The sequence below is a fragment of the Saccopteryx bilineata genome, chromosome 6 (genome assembly GCF_036850765.1).
Source record: "Saccopteryx bilineata isolate mSacBil1 chromosome 6, mSacBil1_pri_phased_curated, whole genome shotgun sequence".
Taxonomy (NCBI): Eukaryota; Metazoa; Chordata; class Mammalia; order Chiroptera; family Emballonuridae; genus Saccopteryx; species Saccopteryx bilineata.
Window position 1 is genome coordinate 105,190,168 of NC_089495.1, and position 18,550 is coordinate 105,208,717.

Consider the following 18,550-nt stretch of genomic DNA (forward strand, 5'->3'; position numbering starts at 1 on the left):
GAGGCTCCAGAACAGGTGGGCAGCTCAAGCCATCCTGGGCTGGAGAGGCCCCGCTTACCTTCCTATGCATTAACCCAAACTTCGGGTTCCTGGACAGGTGGTTTAGAGAAGTCAGAGGAGGGACTCTGGCCAGGCTCCTGAGTTCACCCACGATCCTGGCTCTATCACTCGCTGCCATGTGGCCGAGAGCACATCGCGTACTCTCTCTGTGCCTCTCATTCCTCATCTGTCAAGTCGTGGTAATAAATGCTATGTTTCACAGGGGTCATTTTGGCAACTAAAAAAATTAATACTTGTAATTAGAACAGTGTATCTGACACACAGTAAGTGCTGAGATCAATGTAAAAGAGAGCAGGGAGTGCTGCCTTGAGCCGACAACACAGCTTCAGAATGATCTGATGGTCCAGGCAAAGATTTCACTCCTTGGACAACAGAAGAGCAGAAGTTTGGGAAACAAGCTTTGAAAACATACCCAGTAAATACACCTGAAAGATGGGGAAAATAGCAGCAGCAGTGCCTGGCAGGACAAGGAAGATTGCAGGAAACGATATCAGGGACTTGCCAGGATGGTAAAGCAAAGAAATATGCTCAAGAGCGAGTACTCAGCACAAATGCAGCCAGAAAATGACTCATGACAATCTTTGTTGTGTGTGCATTTTTACAATAAAACTAAAAATTCTATAAAAAGTAGAAAGTAAGCAGAAACTTTCCTTTAACTGCTAAAGGGTCTTTTTTTTTTTTTTTACAGAGACAGAGTCAGAGAGAGAGATAGATAGGGACAGACAGGAAGGGAGAGAGATGAAAAACATCAATCATTAGTTTTTTTGTTGCGCATTGCGACACCTTAGTTGTTCATTGATTGCTTTCTCATATGTGCCTTGACTGTGGGCCTTCAGCAGACCAAGTAACCCCTTGCTCGAGCCAGCGAGCTTGGGTCCAAGTTGGTGAGCTTTATTGCTCAAACCAGATGAGCCTGCGCTCAAGCTGGCGACCTTGGGGTCTCAAACCTGGGTCCTCTGCATCCCAGTCCGACACTCTATCCACTGTGCCACCACCTGGTAAGGCTAAAAGGACTTTTTAATGTTCTTTTGTCCCCGTTAGGTCTTGGAGTCCACAAAATAGATGATAAAGAAGAAAAAGAAAGATACCTCATCCCCTAAACCACAGAGTCCCCTGATTCATTTAAATGCACCAGCAAACCAAGTCCAAACCCATGTTTCTTTAAAAGTCAACCTTTGGCATCATGGTTGGGAGTGACTGTTCCCGCGGTACTCAAAAAGTAGAATTTAAAACATTTCTCAACAGCAAGTAGGGAACTAATCTTCAGGATTCGGAATTAGGAACTAATTCCTAAGCAGTTAAAGTGAGAGCAGCTCTAATGCGGTAGATAAAAGCCAAGACGCTAGCTCCCTCTTTCTCCTTTCACTGCATCACTGTTAGGACCTAAGGACTAAGTGTGCCTCACACCTGGTAAATATAATAACAGCAGCAGCACAAATAATAATAACAACAGTTATCATCCAGGTAGCATTTACCCTGTGTAAACCACTGTCCCAAGCAATGTACTATATTAACTCATTTAGCCCTTACAACAATCCTAGGAGATGGATACTATTATTATCCCTCTTTAACAGATGGGACAACTGAAGCATAAAAAAAGCTAAGTTGCAAGTCGAAAGTCACGGGACTGACAGAGGTAATAGCTGCACCCACGTAGTGGGGCTCCTCAGTCTAATACTTATTATCACATTATACTTTCTTGTATCATTGACCCCAACCATGAACCTAGACCCAGTCCAGGCTCAGAAACTCAATGCTGTCTTCAGGCAGGAGGTATATGGGGGGTTTGGAATCAAGTCTCACTGCTTGTCCAGCTCTGGCTTTGTAACTTGACTGTCATCTTCACAGAGAGTTTCTGGCTAAGAACAGGCATCAGGAGACAGACTTCGTCTCTCTCCACATTCTTGAGCTTCTATCTTGACAACCTACTTGGTTCAACCACTTATTTGCCTTGTTCTCACGGTCCTGAGCCTTCCGTTTATTGATTAGATCCACATTTACTAAGCACCTACTATAATATATGCCAGTCATGTATACCAGGGCTGTGGACACAGAGCTCTTGGGAGATTGGCATCTGATAGAGACACGGATGTCCATACAAATAACTGCATAGAGAGAAAGAGTGTGAACACTGTGATTAAATCTTTGAGGATCAGTGAGACAGAATGAAGAGGGCCTGGTTCTCACCCAGAAGAGGGGTTTATTAGACAGACTTCACAGAGGAGGCACTGTGGGCTGCTTCCTGCTGTTGCCTTTCCCTTAAGCCAACCAGGTGACTGTAATTATTTGCTGGTGGTAACTTTGCAAAAATCTCATCCTGCCTGCTTGGACATACCCATGTGACCTCAGAGAGTAAGAGGGAATGGCTGTTGTCATATTTTTTATATTTTTAAATTTTTTGTGAAATTGAGGTGACATTGATTAATAAGATTATATATGTAGTAGGTTTCAAGTGTACAAGTCTATAATACATCCTCTGTATATTGCACTGTGTGTTTACCATTCAAAGTCAAGTCTCTTTCCATCACCATTTATTCCTACTTTACCTGCATCTACCTCTTTCCACACCTGTTTCCCTCTTGTAATCACCATACTGTTGTTTGTGTCTATGATGTGGGGTGTTTTTTCTTTGCTTAATCCCCTCACCTTTTTCATCCAGTTCCCAACCACTACCCCTCTGACAGCTGTTAGTCTGTTTTCTGTATCTATGAGTCTGTTTCTCTTTTGTTAGTTCATTTTGTTCATTGATTCTACATATAAGTGAAATCATATGGTAATGGTCTTTCTCTGACTGGCTTATTTCACTTAGCGTAATACTCTCTAGGACCCTCCATGCTGCCACAAAAGGTAAGATTTTCTCTTTTTTAATGGCCGAATGGTGTTCCATTGTGTAAATGCACCTCTGCTTTTTTATCCACTCATCCACTGACAAGTACTTGGGCTGCTTTCAAATCTTGGCTATTGTAAATAATGCTGCAATGAACATAGAATAGGAGTGCATATGGTCTTTTTTGAGTCAGTGTTTTGGGTTTCTTCAGATATATTCCCAGAAGTAAAATTGCTGGGTCATAGGGCAGTTCCATTTTTAACTTTTTGAGGTAACTCCCTACTGCTTTCCACAGTGGCTGCACCAATCTGCATTCTCACCAGCAGTGCAGGAGAGTTCCCTTTTCTCCACATCCTCCCCCACACTGTTGTTTGTTTATTTACTGATGATAGCCATTCTGACAGGTGTGAGGTGATATTTCATTAGGGTTTTAATTTGCAATTCTCTGATGATTAGTGACTTTGAGCATCTTTTCATATGTCTATTGGTCATCTCTATGACTTTTGGAGAAGCATTTATGCAGATCTTTTGCCCATTTTTAATGGGATCGTCTGTGTTTTTGGTGTTGAGTTGTATAAGTTCTTTATAAATTTTGATTTTTAACCCCTTATCAGATGTGTCATTGACGAATATGTTCTCCCATTCAATGGGTTGTCTTTTCATTTTGTTGAGTGCTTCCCTTGCTGTGTAAAAGTTTTTTAGTTATTGTGGCCCCATTTGTTTATTTACTTATTTTTTTGTTTACCTTACCCAAGGAGATATATCAGGAAAAAATATTGCTATGAGAAATATCTGAGATTTTACTGCCTAAGTTTTCTTCTAGGATTTTTATAGTTTTAAGTCTTACATATACGTTTTTAATCCATTTTGAGTTTATTTTTGTGTATAGTATAAGAAGGTGGTCTAGTTTTATTTATTTATTTTTGCTCATATCTGTTCAATTTTCCCAACACCATTTATTGAATAGACTCTTTACACCACTATATGTTCCTATCTGCATTGTCAAATGTTAATTAACCATAAAGGTGTGGGTTTATTTCTGGGGTTAGCACTCCCCTTGACAAGAATAGAAGAGGCTCTTGGGTCTAACAACATATATATATATATATATATATATATATATATATATATATATAGTTAAAGCATTGCCACTTACATTTTTTTTTTCCAATTCAAAGAAGAGATGAAATTATTTATCAAGGCTGAACTTAATTCCATATTCCAGGAAGCAAAGGAGTTTGGTCAAAAACTCTAAAACTTAGCAGAGCACAGTGATCCTTAGGTGAGAGATAATGTTGTATGATTAATACCCAAATTCTGTTTTTGTTTTTGTTTTTGTTTGTTTGTTTTCTTTTACAGAGACAGAGAGAGAGTCAGAGAGAGGGATAGACAAGGACAGGCAGACAGGAATGAAGAGAGATGAGAAACATCAATCATTAGTTTTTCATTGCGCATTGCAACACCTTAGTTGTTCATTGATTGCTTTCTCATATGTGCCTTGACCGTGGGCCTTCAGCAGACCGAGTAGCCCCTTGTTGGAGCCAGCGACCTTGGGTCCAAGCTGGTGGGCTTTTGCTCAAACCAGATGAGCCCGTGCTCAAGCTGGCGACCTCGCGGTCTCGAACCTGGGTCCTCTGCATCCCAGTCTGACGCTCTTTCCACTGCGCCACCGCCTGGTCAGGCAATACCCAAATTCTGAATAGCTGAATGTTCTCACAAGATCTTGAGCAAATTTTGGTGTTATAATATGAAACTAATGCATATTATAACTCCAGTTTTTATATTGTCTATATTGACCAATGGAGCCAATTTTATGGATGGATACCAAACGACCTTGAAAGTTTGAATATTTGTTGATTTGTATTTTGCTATATAAATTGAGATATTTTCAATGTTTTTGTAACATAACCTAAAAGTGAAACTGTTTATCCTAAGTTATACTTCTGTGCTTTATATTGGCATGAATGTATTCATTTGAGACTTCGTTTACATAAGAAAGTTGCATGCTAAAACTGGTGGAAAAAAAAGACTTCTGTTCAACTACTTTTTGGTTGGTTATTAAGGTTGATTGTTTATATTTCAGTTATAATTCCATTTCGGTTCTGGGAGGGGTTGAATGTACCTTACACCTACTCTGCTTCCATCTTGAATCCCTGTCATATTCATTTTTAATGGCTAGAGAAAAATGTGCAGACATCTGCTGTCCCAGAATGGCAGGTTTTAGTGCCTCCTGGATCACCCAGCCATACTGTTGTTTGAAGCATCACATCTGTCCGGCGTTGTGCCCTGGACCTCAGCAGCCCCGTCCTCCCTGCGTTCCCCTTTCTCCTTCTATGTCCCTGTGGGAGATCTGAGGTATATGAAGAAATCCATCTTATTAACTCTACACCCGGATAACAAAAATAAGATGTAGAGAATTTAAAAGACTCATCTGTTGGCTTTGGATAAGTTAATTGAGTCATGTACCATCTGGAAAATTTGTCCCTTCTCTGCATGACAGGGCTCTCTTTCTTTTATAATTTCAAACTCCCAGAGATTCCCCTCTAATTCACTAATCAAATAATGTCAGAGATGTTTCATGGAGACTTTCTTTTTTAACATGGAAAACAAATGAAAAGGACAAGAAAGGAAAAAAAGAAGGGAGAAGAGAAGGGAAGGAGGGAGGAAAAAGAAATCAGGGTTTACAAGGGCTCTACTCTGCTCCTGGCACTGGCCTCGGTGCTTTTGCATATATTTGTCACATGTACTCCTCCTTAACTTCACATTGTACATCTCACTACAGATGAGGAAAATGAAACTCAGAATGGTCAAGTAACTTGTCAAGGATCACACAGTTATATATATTGGAACTAAATTTGAAGCCACATCTGAGTCCAAACGCCATGATCTTTCCAGGACTTTGAGAGGTGTTTAAAGTACGCTCATGGAATTTTACTTTTCAGCTAAATTTATGTCACCCATGATTAATGGGTGAAGTCCATACAATTAATCTGCTTGAGTTCTTGATTTTACTTCCATTTTATTTTCCTTGTCACGCCATTGTTGACCTCCAACCCCCTTTGAAAAGAGGTGGCATGTAGATAAGGCCAGCAGTAAAGAGCCATCCCTGCACACCATGGTCACGCCAGAGGGAGGCACAGTGCAGTGTTGTGTCACTCTCTCCCCTGACAGAGGGAGAAGCCAAGGTGAAATGACTGTTCCAGACCCCACAGGACTGGGCCAGACTGCAGAGAAAAGCTTAGCCTCTTGGTTCTGAGGAAACTTCCTCTGCCAAGTGTTTTCAAGGTGTGGGTGGTAAGTGCCTGGGAGCTCTCCTTTCTGCCTCTAATTTCAGATTCTTGGAGAGCCTCCTGTATCTGGCACTCGCTACAGTTAAGCACACTGAGATGGGTCCAATTGGCATGTATTTAATTACCATAAACAGATGTATCACTTTGGCTTCAATGAGGCAGCTTCTTAATGTGCTCATCAGTGCTCCTGTGTGTGGGGATGCCGGGCAGGGCACAGGCACGGCAGAGGCCCCTACGGGGCCAGCGCCTGCACCATCGCCTCCATGCCAACCCCCAGGCACACTGGTGAGCAGATGTCATGGGGGACTGGGAATGGTGGCGATGGCACATCACTCATGTCTGAGGCCCTTTCCTCACCGAGTTCCTATGATCCCTTCCACTTCAGTGTCCCTGTGAGCCCGCTGCAGCTCTGTGTGACTTTCTCCAGTGTCAGGACTGGTGGGTGAGCCTCAGCTCCGGGCTTTACTTTGGTGACTACCCCCGCAGCTCCTGGCAGAGTGTTTAGATGCTCTCTGATGTCAATATAAACCACATCCGAATTTCCCCAGCTTGCACACTGAAAACAAACCTGATAAACATCCACTTTCCTCCAATACGCTCCTTCCCATAGCAGTTTTGGAAAAAGAAAATATTCGAAAGACATTAGAGGAAGGGTTTACTAGAAACCAAGGTAGTAGAAGCTGAGTTAAATAGGGTAGAAAATGGTCATTAATTTTTTTTCCTCTTTGCTTAAAAAAATAAATTTACTAATAGAGTATGGCAACTAATGAGAAAGAAAATTTCAAAGGCCTGTGGATTTCTCAGAGAACAGCTGTGACATGGTGAGAACCACATTCTCTTAAAGGACATATTTGCTTTGGTATAAAAAGGTGACTTTTTTTTTCTCTTTTCACAGAGAAAAGGCTACCTGATTAATGCTATCCCAATGCATAGAGAGCATTTGCATTTCTGATGCTGTCAACTAGCTCCCATTGTCATTTAGAAGCCAGTCAACCACAGGTCCCAGATTTGGGGATCACTGCTAATTTCAGAGGGGTTGGCCACTTGTCAAAGAATTAACCCATTAAAAAAATAGTCATGGAGCACAAATTTCTTTTTCTGCAGGATAATTTTGAGTCAGTCATTTAGGTAAAGATGTTGCAAAGATTCCCCTCAAGTATTTTATACAAATCATAATTTTTAAGCCTGAATTTGGACAGTTTGGCTCTTTGTAGAAGCTTCCAGACAGCCAATCCTGTGATCAAGAGGGAGAGACAGCATAATAGAGAGGTTAAAAGCACCAGCTAAACTCCACCACTCACTGAGTGTCTCCTTGCCTGAGTTACTTAACTTCTCTGTGCCTCAGCTCCCTCCTGAGTAAGGTGGGGCCAGATGGATGGCATCGTGCTTTGGATGTTTTAAAAGGCAATTCATTCAGGTAAATTACTTAGCACAGCACTTGGCACTTAGTGAGTGTTCAATTAACATTAGCTAATAAAAAACATACACCTACATGGCCTTCATCTGGGTTCCTGAAAAGTCGAGCCTGAGACACGGACTTCAGTGCAGGAGTTTATTTGGGAGATGATTCCAGGATGCAGGCGGGAGGAACAAAGTGGTATAAACTGCAGGGCTAGGTTCCATGGGCAGCTCAGAGAGGCCTGCATGCCTCCCGGGGGGGTCCCCCAGCAGCTGGAGCATCTAGTGTGCGCGCGATGTATATACACACAAGGGTGGATAAAACAGAGTCCCAGATCAATATTTTTAAGTGAAATATAATACACTCAATATTAGTCCTTATGGCCAAGCAAGTTGGCTCACTTGTCTATTGTGAAAACAAACACTAAGGGATGGCATATCAGTAAGTGCTTCGAAGCACGGGGTTTTAATTTAAAAAGATTCCGCCACAAAGAGCTGTGAGACATTGAGCAAGCTCCTTCTTTTTCTGCTTTTATATTCTGTATAATAGAGAATGATAATAATATACCACTTCCTAATGGGAGTCAAACGCATAGCATTTAACACAGTTCCTGCACATAGCATGCCTTCAGTAAAAGGTAGTCATTTTGCAGTCGTTCTTATCATCATCATTATTGTGTGCATAACTGAGACAGTAGAAAACTATTGTCAGAGGGTATCAGGATGTATAGCCAGCTTACCTTAATAAAAGTAACAATATACCCCTATTTCTAAGAAGGGAACCTGAGGTTCTGAGGGGTTGCGGGCCTCAGATTTCCCAGCACATCCTTGGTGAGGTTGTGGTGAGCTGAGGGGCCATGGTGTCTGGCTGCAAAGCTGGGCAGATGGCTAGACTTGCTGGCCAGCCTTTTGGAAAATCTGCTATTGATCTGGATTTGCTTCCATCTCTGTGGGAGCTTTCTGATGCCAAGCTAACCCTGTCTTCTCTCTCCAAGCACCGTCTGCAATGGCCTTTCTCCTCCATAGAGGACACTGTCCGGTTTTGTCCCGGGCGGTCCAGCCCTATCTGGTCCAAAGGCCACTCTCTCCTGGCTGAAGTTCCTAGTGTGGCAGCTGGAGACAGCCCTGCAGCACACAGCTCTCCCTACTGATTATGGATTTGTGATAAAAAATACATTAAAGGGCCAAGAAATGATTGAGATACAGCACCTTGCAAGGAAAACTGACATTTCCAGTTAGACCACAATTTTCAGCTAAAAAAAGTGCTAGACTGGTTTTAAATCTGTTTTCTGATTTCTCTTTCATCCTGGGCCCATGGTCAAGATGAAAATGTAACATTTTACAGCAGAGCTTTATCCATTCTGTTATTTGGAAGTCTGGGGTTATGGCTTTATGGTCTTGGTGACTTCACTAGGAACTTCATCTTTGTCTTTGCTATGTATGTGTGCCAGCACTAGAGACACAAGGATATTTGCCCTTTTAATGCCCACTGTTGCCCCACTGAATTACACCCTGCCAAGTCACTGAGCATCAGAGCCTCCTGCGAAGATGTCCAGCACTGCCACGCACTGGCCATTACAATAGCAGCATCTTTAACAAACGCCCCTCTCCCCCAGCAGTGTGGTGATACAGATAGAGCAGTGGATTCCGCCCCTCATCAGCTGTGACCTTGGACAAGTCGCTTCATCCCTTTGGGCCTCATCTGTTAGACCACAACCTAGAACAGGAGCATCATTCTGGTTATCTGAGCTTGAACCTCATTTAGTTCAAAATCATGGTCACACATTGACAGGTCCTTTCACTGCTGACTGTTCCCTCTCTTACCTTCAATATCCAGTTGGAATTGGAAAACTTTGGTCTAAAGAACCTTAGTCATATCTTGTGCATCTGGTAATAGCTCTAGGGAACTCCCCTAAATAGCCACAGTGGCTACCATTTATGGAATATTTATTACATGCTAGGTGCTATACTAAGCACTTTATGCATACATATTATTTATCTTCACAACAATCACTTTGCAGGTGAAGAAATATAGGCCCAGGGAGGTCAAAGACATTACTCAAGGAACACGATAGCATTGGATTCAAACCCAGATCTGTCTGATTCCAAAACCCATACTCTAGACCAGTGGTAGTCAACCTGGTCCCTACCACACACTAGTGAGCATTCCAGCTTTCATGGTGAGCGATAGCAGAGCAACCAAAGTATAGATAAAAAGATAGATTTAACTATAGTAAGTGGTTTTATAAAGATTTATTCTGCCAAACTTAGCAAAAATCCGATATAAAGTACTTGGTAAGTAATTATTATTATATGCTTTAACTTGCTGTAACTCTGCTTTATAAATTTTATAAAGTAAAGTTACTTCCCTACTTTATAAATCACCATTACTGTGGAACCGGTGGGCGGTTAGAAAACTTTACTACTAACAGAGATACAAAAGTGGGCGGTAGGTATAGAAAGGTTGACTACCCCTGCTCTAGAACCTCATCTAGACTATTACTCCCAGGCTATGTTCCCCCTCAACTGCATCCTGATTGGAGCAGTCACAAACTTGGGAGGAAGATCTGTTCCTGTCTAGTCTTTCTTCCTTAGTGCCGGCGACTGGCCTTCCCAATCCTCTGCGCTTTGGATCTTGTACTGCTATCCAGAGATCACTAAGGGTCCAAGGAGGTTGGCATCTCAGAATCACCATCAACTGTGTGTGTGCATGTGCATGTATAGAAACAATTCAGACTGGACTGTGGGGGACCTAGGCCCATGGCCTAGCCTTGTATTTAAAAAAATTCTCTAATGACAGTTGGGATCCAGGACCCTCCAGATCAGATGCCCCTCACAGGGCCACTAACCTGTGTGCACACTCAGCTGCTGCTAGTGAACAGAAGTCATGCATAAGTCATGAGGGGCTAGTTGCAGGCTGGTGGAGAAGGGGGCTGATCTACTTGGTTGGCCCCTGTCTCAGTGACTGACAGGGGGTCCTACTCTTCAGCCCTTGTCCCAACACTGTTCTCCCGAGACCCAGCCTTCCTCCCATTGGACCGCTGGGCTCAGAACCCAATCAGGATTCAGCGTTTTCTTTGAAATTTGGCATTAAGGACAAATCTGACTTTTATATAAGGCAAGAGACTGTTCTATTCAAAATTCTCTTCAAGGCCAAGAGCAATTTACATACTAAGGAACAGCAAGGGCTGGGCTTGTAGGGAGGGGGGAGAAAGGCAGAGAGATGGGCAGGTGCGAGCGTGGGGAACGGGCGCCAGCTTTCGAGGAGCTGCTTTCCCTGTAATGACCCTGTTGACAATAACTGCTATTCATTGACTCTCCTCTGTGGCAGACATTTTCTTTATGTGAGCTTGTTTAATCCTCACAGCTGCCGTAAAATGTGGGCATTATTTTCTCCCTTTTATCAATGAGAAAATGGAGCCTCCGAAAGGCCGAGTCATTTGTTCAAAGTGGCACATCAGGAAGTGGCACAGTCTGAATCTGAATTCAGGACTGTCTCTCCCAGTGCCCTGGTCTCCCCCATACCCACTGCTTCTCTCTGTGTTGATCTGGTGGGTTTACAAAATATGCACCAAGGCAGCTAAAAGTAACACAAAATAATATGGAATATAAGCTGTAATTGAAAAATAAATTTAAAAATAAATAAAATAAAATAAAATATGCACCAAGGGCAAAATATAAAGCACCACGCTTTCGACTGTGTATCTCATTATTAATTGATTTTTTAAATATGATGTGCATGCATCCATGGGAATTGTATTATTTTTAAAAGTTTGAAAAAGGAAAAGAAAGAAAATTTATGGAGGGGTAGGGGGATGGAGGAGTAATAAGGTACAGGCCCTAATTTGTTAAGAAAATGTGGGTCTGGTGAAGGAGAAATGGTAGGAGTGTGAGGTACAGCCCTGGGGTCGTACTGCTGGTCCAGGGCAGACTGATGGGCACCAGGAGGGAGCCCTGGGATTTCCTGCTCCCACAGAATATGCTCACTAAAGACCATTTAGTTTGGGCTGATTTGAAGGCAGCCCAGGGCAGTGCAGGGAATGTAGGTTAGTCATTAGGAGACCTAAATTTTGGTTCCAATTCTGTCAGGAAGTAAGTTGACTTTGCAAAAGTCCTGTAGTGGGTTGATGGTGGCTCTCCAAAACATATGGTCACATCTCTCTTTTTTTCTGTTTTTTCCCCCAATCTGGTCACATCTTAATACCTGGAACATGTGAGTATTACCTCCTATGGCAAGAATGACATTAGGCTCTTGAGAGGGGCAGTTTACCTTGAATCTTTCAGGTAGGCCCTGAATGCAGCAATATCATGCATTCTTGTAAGACAGACACATAAAGCAGAGGACACACAGAAGAGGAGAAGGCAATGTGACCACAGAGCAGACACTGGCATGATGTAGCCACAAGCCAGAGAACAGAGGGAGCCACGAGAAGCTGGATGAAGCAGGAAACAGATTCTTCCGGTGGCCATGCTGACGCTTCGATTTTGGACTCCTAGCCTCCTGAACTGTGAGGGAATACAGGCTTCTAGTTTTAAGTGTGTGGTGATTTGTTTTAGCAGACACAGAAAACTAACACAAGTCACTTCCCCTTTCTGGTCTCAGTTGCCTTGGCTGTAAGATAAGATTTACCCTCTGACATTCTCCCCATGGGAGGGCAGGTCTCCATTCTTTAGGTTGACCCCTTCTGTGTGACATTAATGTCTAAACAGGTCAACTTTTCCCTTTGGGGGAACAGAACTGGTCAAATCAAGATGACTTTGCTAAGGGTAAAACACCTTCACAGACAGTTAAATTTTTTTTTCTTACTGTTAATTGCTAGAAAAATATTCAGTCTCACCCCAGGGAAGCCATCCTAATAACTCTGGCCTCTCTGTGCATTTCAAAGAAAGCTTTCCGTATCTGCTTTCTAATTTCCTCCAAACAGCCCCTGCAGCTTGAGGGAGCATGGTTAAAGGAGTTCCACAAAATTTGCTTTGGGGCTGCTGGGTAAATGTGGTTCACAGGTAATCGACTCACCTTGTCACAGGGCCAGCGTCAGCCTCCTCTGCGACTCCATCACTAGCAGTTCACCGAATGAGTGCTTGGGGCGCAAGGCATCCAGTTATGTGACTCGAGAGTCTCATTTGCAATTACCACTAACCAGAAAAGCCCCATGACTGCTCTGTGCCCACAGGGTGGAGTATCATACAATATTCACAGAAACCAAAGGGTTGGAAGAGGCCGTAGGGGAAAGCCGTTGGAATTAAGCTCCGAGAGTGAGCACCACCGGCTTTGGCCCCTCCCTTATCCTTTCTGCCCGCAAAGGTGCTAATGAGCTGGGAAGAGCCTGGAGCCTGGGCAGCAGGAAGAAGAGGGTATTTCCAGAGGATGGGAATGGGACCCTGGGAGAGGGCTGTGTCAATAAGAACTGAGTAACCTCCACAATTCAATAATCTTGTCGGAGCCTGTTACTGCTTTAATAAGGTACTCAGGCTGAGCACTCCAAAGGCCATGTCTACATCTCTAAAAACCATGCCCAGGTCTTTAGCTCACGTTTGGCTGCCTGCTGCGACTGTGTCAAGCAGAGTTAGTAGAAGCCCATGGCCCATGAGATTTCCGAAGATTTATTCCATAAACAGTAGAGGAAATGTTTGGCTTTGCCACACGTTCCTCCTCAGCTCAGTCCTTTGATGGTTTCCCTCTTCCTCCATGTACCACACCCCCATCCATCCCCAGCAGAGGCACTCAGCACACTTCAACCACAAAGTATAGTTTTAGAATGAAGGGCACGCGGATGCTTCATGAATGCGGTGAATGAAGAAGCAGAGGGCAGCAGTCAAGAACACTGGCTCCTTGCTTCAGGTACTAGTACTGAAATGTCCTAATTTTAGATTTAGTATGTCAGGCACTTAAAGCCACTATTGTCACATATGCTCCTCCCACCGCCATGTGTGAATATGTGCGTGCGTGCGCGCATGCGCAGATGTGTACAAACACAAGGTTAACAGGTTACAATAGAGAAAGCTCTGGGAAGGCTGGACGGAGGTATGAATAACCTCCCAGGAGAGGTGGAGAGGTTACACCTTCAGGCCTAGATGCTGGGGAGGGCACTGTGGGTCTCAGCAACAATGCTGATACAAGCAAGGGCCTTTCGGAAGCTTGTCAGAAAGATTTTTCTAGCCCTCTTTCAAAAACTGGTTTATCAGGACTGTGGTTCAGAGGAGGAAGTTGCCTAGATGGCCTCAGCTCAGCTACTACTACCTGCCTGGGAAGGGCTGAGGACTTACCTCAGAGGGGCTGTGGCTGTCACCACAGACCGTTCCCTGCGGATGCCTGAGAGCAGGAACTGGACAGCCCACCCCTCAGAGGGCACTCAGGAGATTGGGTAGAAGAGGGGAGGACTGCCCAGGGCAGGGCATTATACAAGCAGCTAGTGTAGATGGGAGAGGTGCTGGGGGAGAAAGGCTTTTGGGTGTGGAAATAAGCAAAAGACACAAGGGAGAAAGGAGTGCTGAACCCAGACAAGGAGCTGGAGCCAGAGCTGGAGACCCAACTGGTGCCAGCCAGAGGCCCACGGGCTGCACCTGAGTAACTGCAGTGAATGAAGAAGCAGAGGGCAGCAGTCAAGAACACTGGCTCCTTGGCAATGGTCACTTTCATGGCGTAAGGAGCATAAGTGGGAGGCATCGTCTGTGCAAGGAGCCCTCCCTACAGGCAGAGACAGACAGACAGATGCAAGGCAGCACAGAGTGTCCTTTGTAGTTCACAGTGACAGCTCTGCTATATATAGATCCATCCCCTAACTGGGACTTGCTTAAAGCAGAGGTCCCTCATATTCTAGGCTGGCTACACTAAACATCCCTTTTAATTAGGGTGGGATTTAGGGGTGGAATGACTTTAACCAGGGTGTCTATATTCCTAGGAAGTCTCCTGCCTTCCATTAGAAGGAAAAGCATCAGCTTTGAAGGAATCCTAGGTTACTGACTAATCGCCCTAATAAGATTGAGAACGAAGGTGACCTATACAAACATGATAAATACAGGATTTTCTCTGCTCAGTAAATGAATTTTGATTATAACTCAGCACTTGCCCCAGTTCCTAAAATGCTGTCAGCATTCTCAGCAAAGCCCGGGAAAGGACAGAATGCAGAAATGCTTCCACAAAACAAAACAAACCAAACCCAACACAGGCTTCCCAGCCCCCTTATGTAGCTACATGCCACCTAGAACATTGAAAGCAAGGTTGCAGCTTCCCTGTCTTTAGTCACCATTTCATGTACCAGCTTGTCATACAAAGTGCGAGGACCACCACAGATCAATAGCTATTCTGTGTTAACATTGCTGCAGCTTTCTTTTTTTCCTTTAAGAGAATATTTTTTCCCATGTGGATCACAGCTCATTATAACCCAGGCATATTTCTGTGGTCTGTCTCTGGAAATTATACTTAGAAGGAGCACTTTCCTTTTGAGGTTTTATGTGCTTTATAATATAAGTGATGGGACCAGCAGTGCTCCTATGGAACTGTTTGTTTAAAAGCTCTGCAAACGACCATTAGCACTCAGGTTTGAGAAGCGGGTAAGTTTTACCTGATGCAGCACCTGGACCTTGGATGAGCACAAGGTGCTTATCGAAATCTCCACCGAGGCAGTCTGGGCTGCAGAGGTATCTGCCTGGCACAGCCTTTGGGAAGCTTGTTTGTTCTGTGGCACCCCTGGTTGCATTAGCAGCACTCAACTTGCTTTGCTTACCTGCGGTGATGCTCATCTGAGCATAATCTCTTAAGCGGTTTTTTATGGGAAGTGAAAAGCCAAATGAGAATGTATTTGAAAAAGTAAGCCATGAGAAATAGCCTCTCAAAGCATATATCACTTATTATTTTTTTTAGTGCTTATATAGTTTCAAAATTGGCTAATGGCTTTAAGTGACAACTTTTGAAGTTTCTAATGAATCCCTACATATTAAGTACAATAACGTGTGTGTGTGTGTGTGTGTGTGTGTGTGTGGAGAGTGGTACAAAGCATATCTTTTTTCAGCCTTTCAGAACTGCAGAGGAGACAGGATAGGTATTTATATGTTCATTTTGATAGTGAGGAAAGGCTCAGAGAGGTTAAATCTTTTGAGGTCACACAGCTGGTCAGAGCTGACCCCTGGCCTTCAACCTGACTTCAGACTCCTGGGTTCGGCAGCAGGACTACTTGTCAATATCCAGGCACATCACTGAAAAGTACGCACAGCGCACTGAGCCCCACACCCAGGGCTGAGCACCTCTCCCCTCCTGCATCATAAGTTGTAGTCAATGAATCATATAAATTCAAACTTCAGAAATGCTAAATCTCATAAACAATTTTTATATGTATTAAAATGCAAAACAGGAGTAAACAAAATTTCTTGCCACAGGGAACTAACTAATGTAAAGTGACAAAATAATGGGAGTTTCAATGCATTCTCAAAAGTGACCATGAAATGGAATTCAGAGTCATATTTCACTATGTACCTCATACAATTGCTTTGCCAAGGATGACTGCTGGTGAATTCTCATTTACAAAACTAAGCCACAAAGAAAAAAAGAAATAGTGAAATGAGGGGAAAGAGAGAGAGAGTGAGCGCGAGAGCGAGCACAGGGAAGAGAGAGGGAGAGAGGTTGCATGAGCTGGTGTTAGTCATAGCTTGGCATTGCAGAGAGCCAGCTCATGAGAGCAGTTCTAGACCAGTCCATCACCCCTTCAACCTAGCACTGGCCTTGGCATGGCCCCAGGGGCTCCTGGCAGCTGTCCCTCCTAGGGACTTGCAGAAATTGGGGTGTGGGAGGCACCCAGCGAGCGGCATTGCCCTGCAATGATCTGAGTAGAGTCTAACTTCTTACAGGAGTTTATAAAGTGATGAGCAACAAACACCCCTTCCTCCCCAAGATCAGAGGTCAGCATCATAGATCTATCTTCATAGAGATTATTCTAGCACTCTCTCTCTCTCTAGACATGCCCTTCCCTCTGTTACTCAGCCCTGGGTATAGCGAGGCCAGGAAAGCAACTCCAAAGGAGTCCATTCTTTATTTTTGTACAGAGTTATGGTGGCCTCAGTTTCACATTTGGGGAGTTCAGCTGTGCCCCCGCCCCTCCACTAATGCACAGCCTTCCCGTCCGTCCTCCCTACCACCCGTAGCTAGTGGTTCTTCATTCATTTCCCCATCAGTCTTGGCCAGGATGTGGTGCAGTCCTCCAGGATCCCATATTTGGGCTGTTTTTTTTTTTTTTTTTTTTTTAAAGCATTGACCTGAAGGCACAAATGCAGAGGCAGCGGCGCCAGACGCGCAGCCGGGAGGCCACAGGCAGCACAGCACCAGCAGCCGCCTGTGGTGAGTCAGACAGGAGCTCGGAGCCGGTTTCATTATTAGACTACTGACGCAAATCTGCCTGCTCTGGTCCCCAGAGCGCCGAGCCTGGGGAGAAGGGGTGCGGTGGGGGGAATCTAGCTCGCAGGAAGCAAAGAATACCAACTCCTGATTCTCTCTCTCTCTCTCTCTCTCACACACACACACACACACACTCACACTCACGCCGAGTCTGAGCACAAGGAAAAACACTTTGTAGACAGCCCCCTAGCCAGCTCCCAGATCCCTGTCTGGGGATCTGGCTGTTCCTGCCTTCGTTACTTCAGCGATAGCAGGAGGGGGCTTTCAAAATCCACATGCTTGCATGCTTTTGCAAACACATGGGGCAGACTACAATTTAGTTAACTTTTTAAATCCTGTCTACTGAACGCTTACCCACAAATATTCGAGTAGGTGTGGGGGGGACGCCCCTACTCCATCCACCACTCCTCTTCTGACCCCCACCACACTCTTGGGCTGACAGCTTGGAGGAAAGAAACTAGACTGTCATGACAGTTGCTCTGGCCAGTCAGGGAAAAAGCACACTGTCACAGACAGTACCAAGCCACCGAGAGAGCGAGAGCGAGAATGAGCCCAGGCAGCCACTTTGAGTCCCAAACACGGTCCCAGCACCAGCCAACCCGCCTTTGCCAGGAGCTCCGTGCACACACTGCAGGGTCACTGATGCCCGGGGAGAAAGGGTTTGAATTCCAGCGACGTGAATATAAAACCACAGAGAACAGCTCACCTTTAGGTTGTGCGTGGGGTTTACCACACAGACAAGTTGCCCAGCGGCGGAGAAAACCCGTTTAGCCTTGTAGTGCTGAAAGCGGAGGTGAATGAGATCTAACACAGCTCCAAAGCACTGGGTGAAGAAAAGCATCACAACTTTTGGGGGGTCGTTGGCACAGGAAGGCAGCAGGGGCAACTGTAAGTCCGCGGGCTCTGGAAGGAGTGCAGTCTCCGAGACACTCGCTCCAGACCGGCTTACCGTGCCTTCATATTCATCATCAAAATAAGACGGTTGGAATCTTGCAGCAGTGAGGCGGCCAATCAAAAGGACAGAAGTGTTATCCTTGAGGTGCAGAGACAGCCAATAACAAATGCCTCCCCTACTGAAACTCCCTGATGAATTGAGCCTGGCGGAGAATGTATTATTGAACATTACCATAGATCAGCACATTGCATTTATCTTGTGATTACAGCCAACCGTACATAATGCCGGGGAGATAGGCTGACAAAATTGATTGCTTAATGTGTCTCCATTTATTAATTGACTTAATTTAACACGAGAGCTTTCTTAATGCGTTGGCAAAAAACGTAAAGCGTTTAAACCTCCAAATAGTAAAAGAGCCTATTCCAAAGTAGGCAGATGGATAATGCAGATCGTGGCTCAGTTCACCAGAGCTGCTTGGGAGAAAATCAAATATTACAAGACTCCTCTGATTCCAGATAAGGACTTGGCAGGGGTAGAAACGTGCATCTTTTAATCTTGCACTCTGCAATTTGGGTTTCAGCCTCTTGGAAAAATCTTACTCTCCACTCTTAAAAAAAGAAAAGAAAAGAATCCTGGACAAGGAAAACAAACAAACACAATATATATACCTGTATATATCTCCATATATACAT

General features: G+C 44.3%; 1 protein-coding gene and 1 pseudogene across 1 annotated transcript in view; one reads left to right on the forward strand and one right to left on the reverse strand.

The window, feature by feature from the left end:
- The window catches only part of SIAH3 (siah E3 ubiquitin protein ligase family member 3), a 65,500-nt gene extending 47,627 nt beyond the window's left edge, over positions 1–17,873 (reverse strand). The window contains exon 1 of the mRNA XM_066237146.1: positions 17,670–17,873. Within this exon, the coding sequence (XP_066093243.1) occupies positions 17,670–17,804 (135 nt within the window). The 5' untranslated portion in view covers positions 17,805–17,873. The remainder of the gene's footprint in view (positions 1–17,669) is intronic.
- Positions 3,931–4,022, forward strand: LOC136309867 (U6atac minor spliceosomal RNA; annotated as a pseudogene).
- Positions 17,874–18,550: the final 677 nt, after the last annotated feature.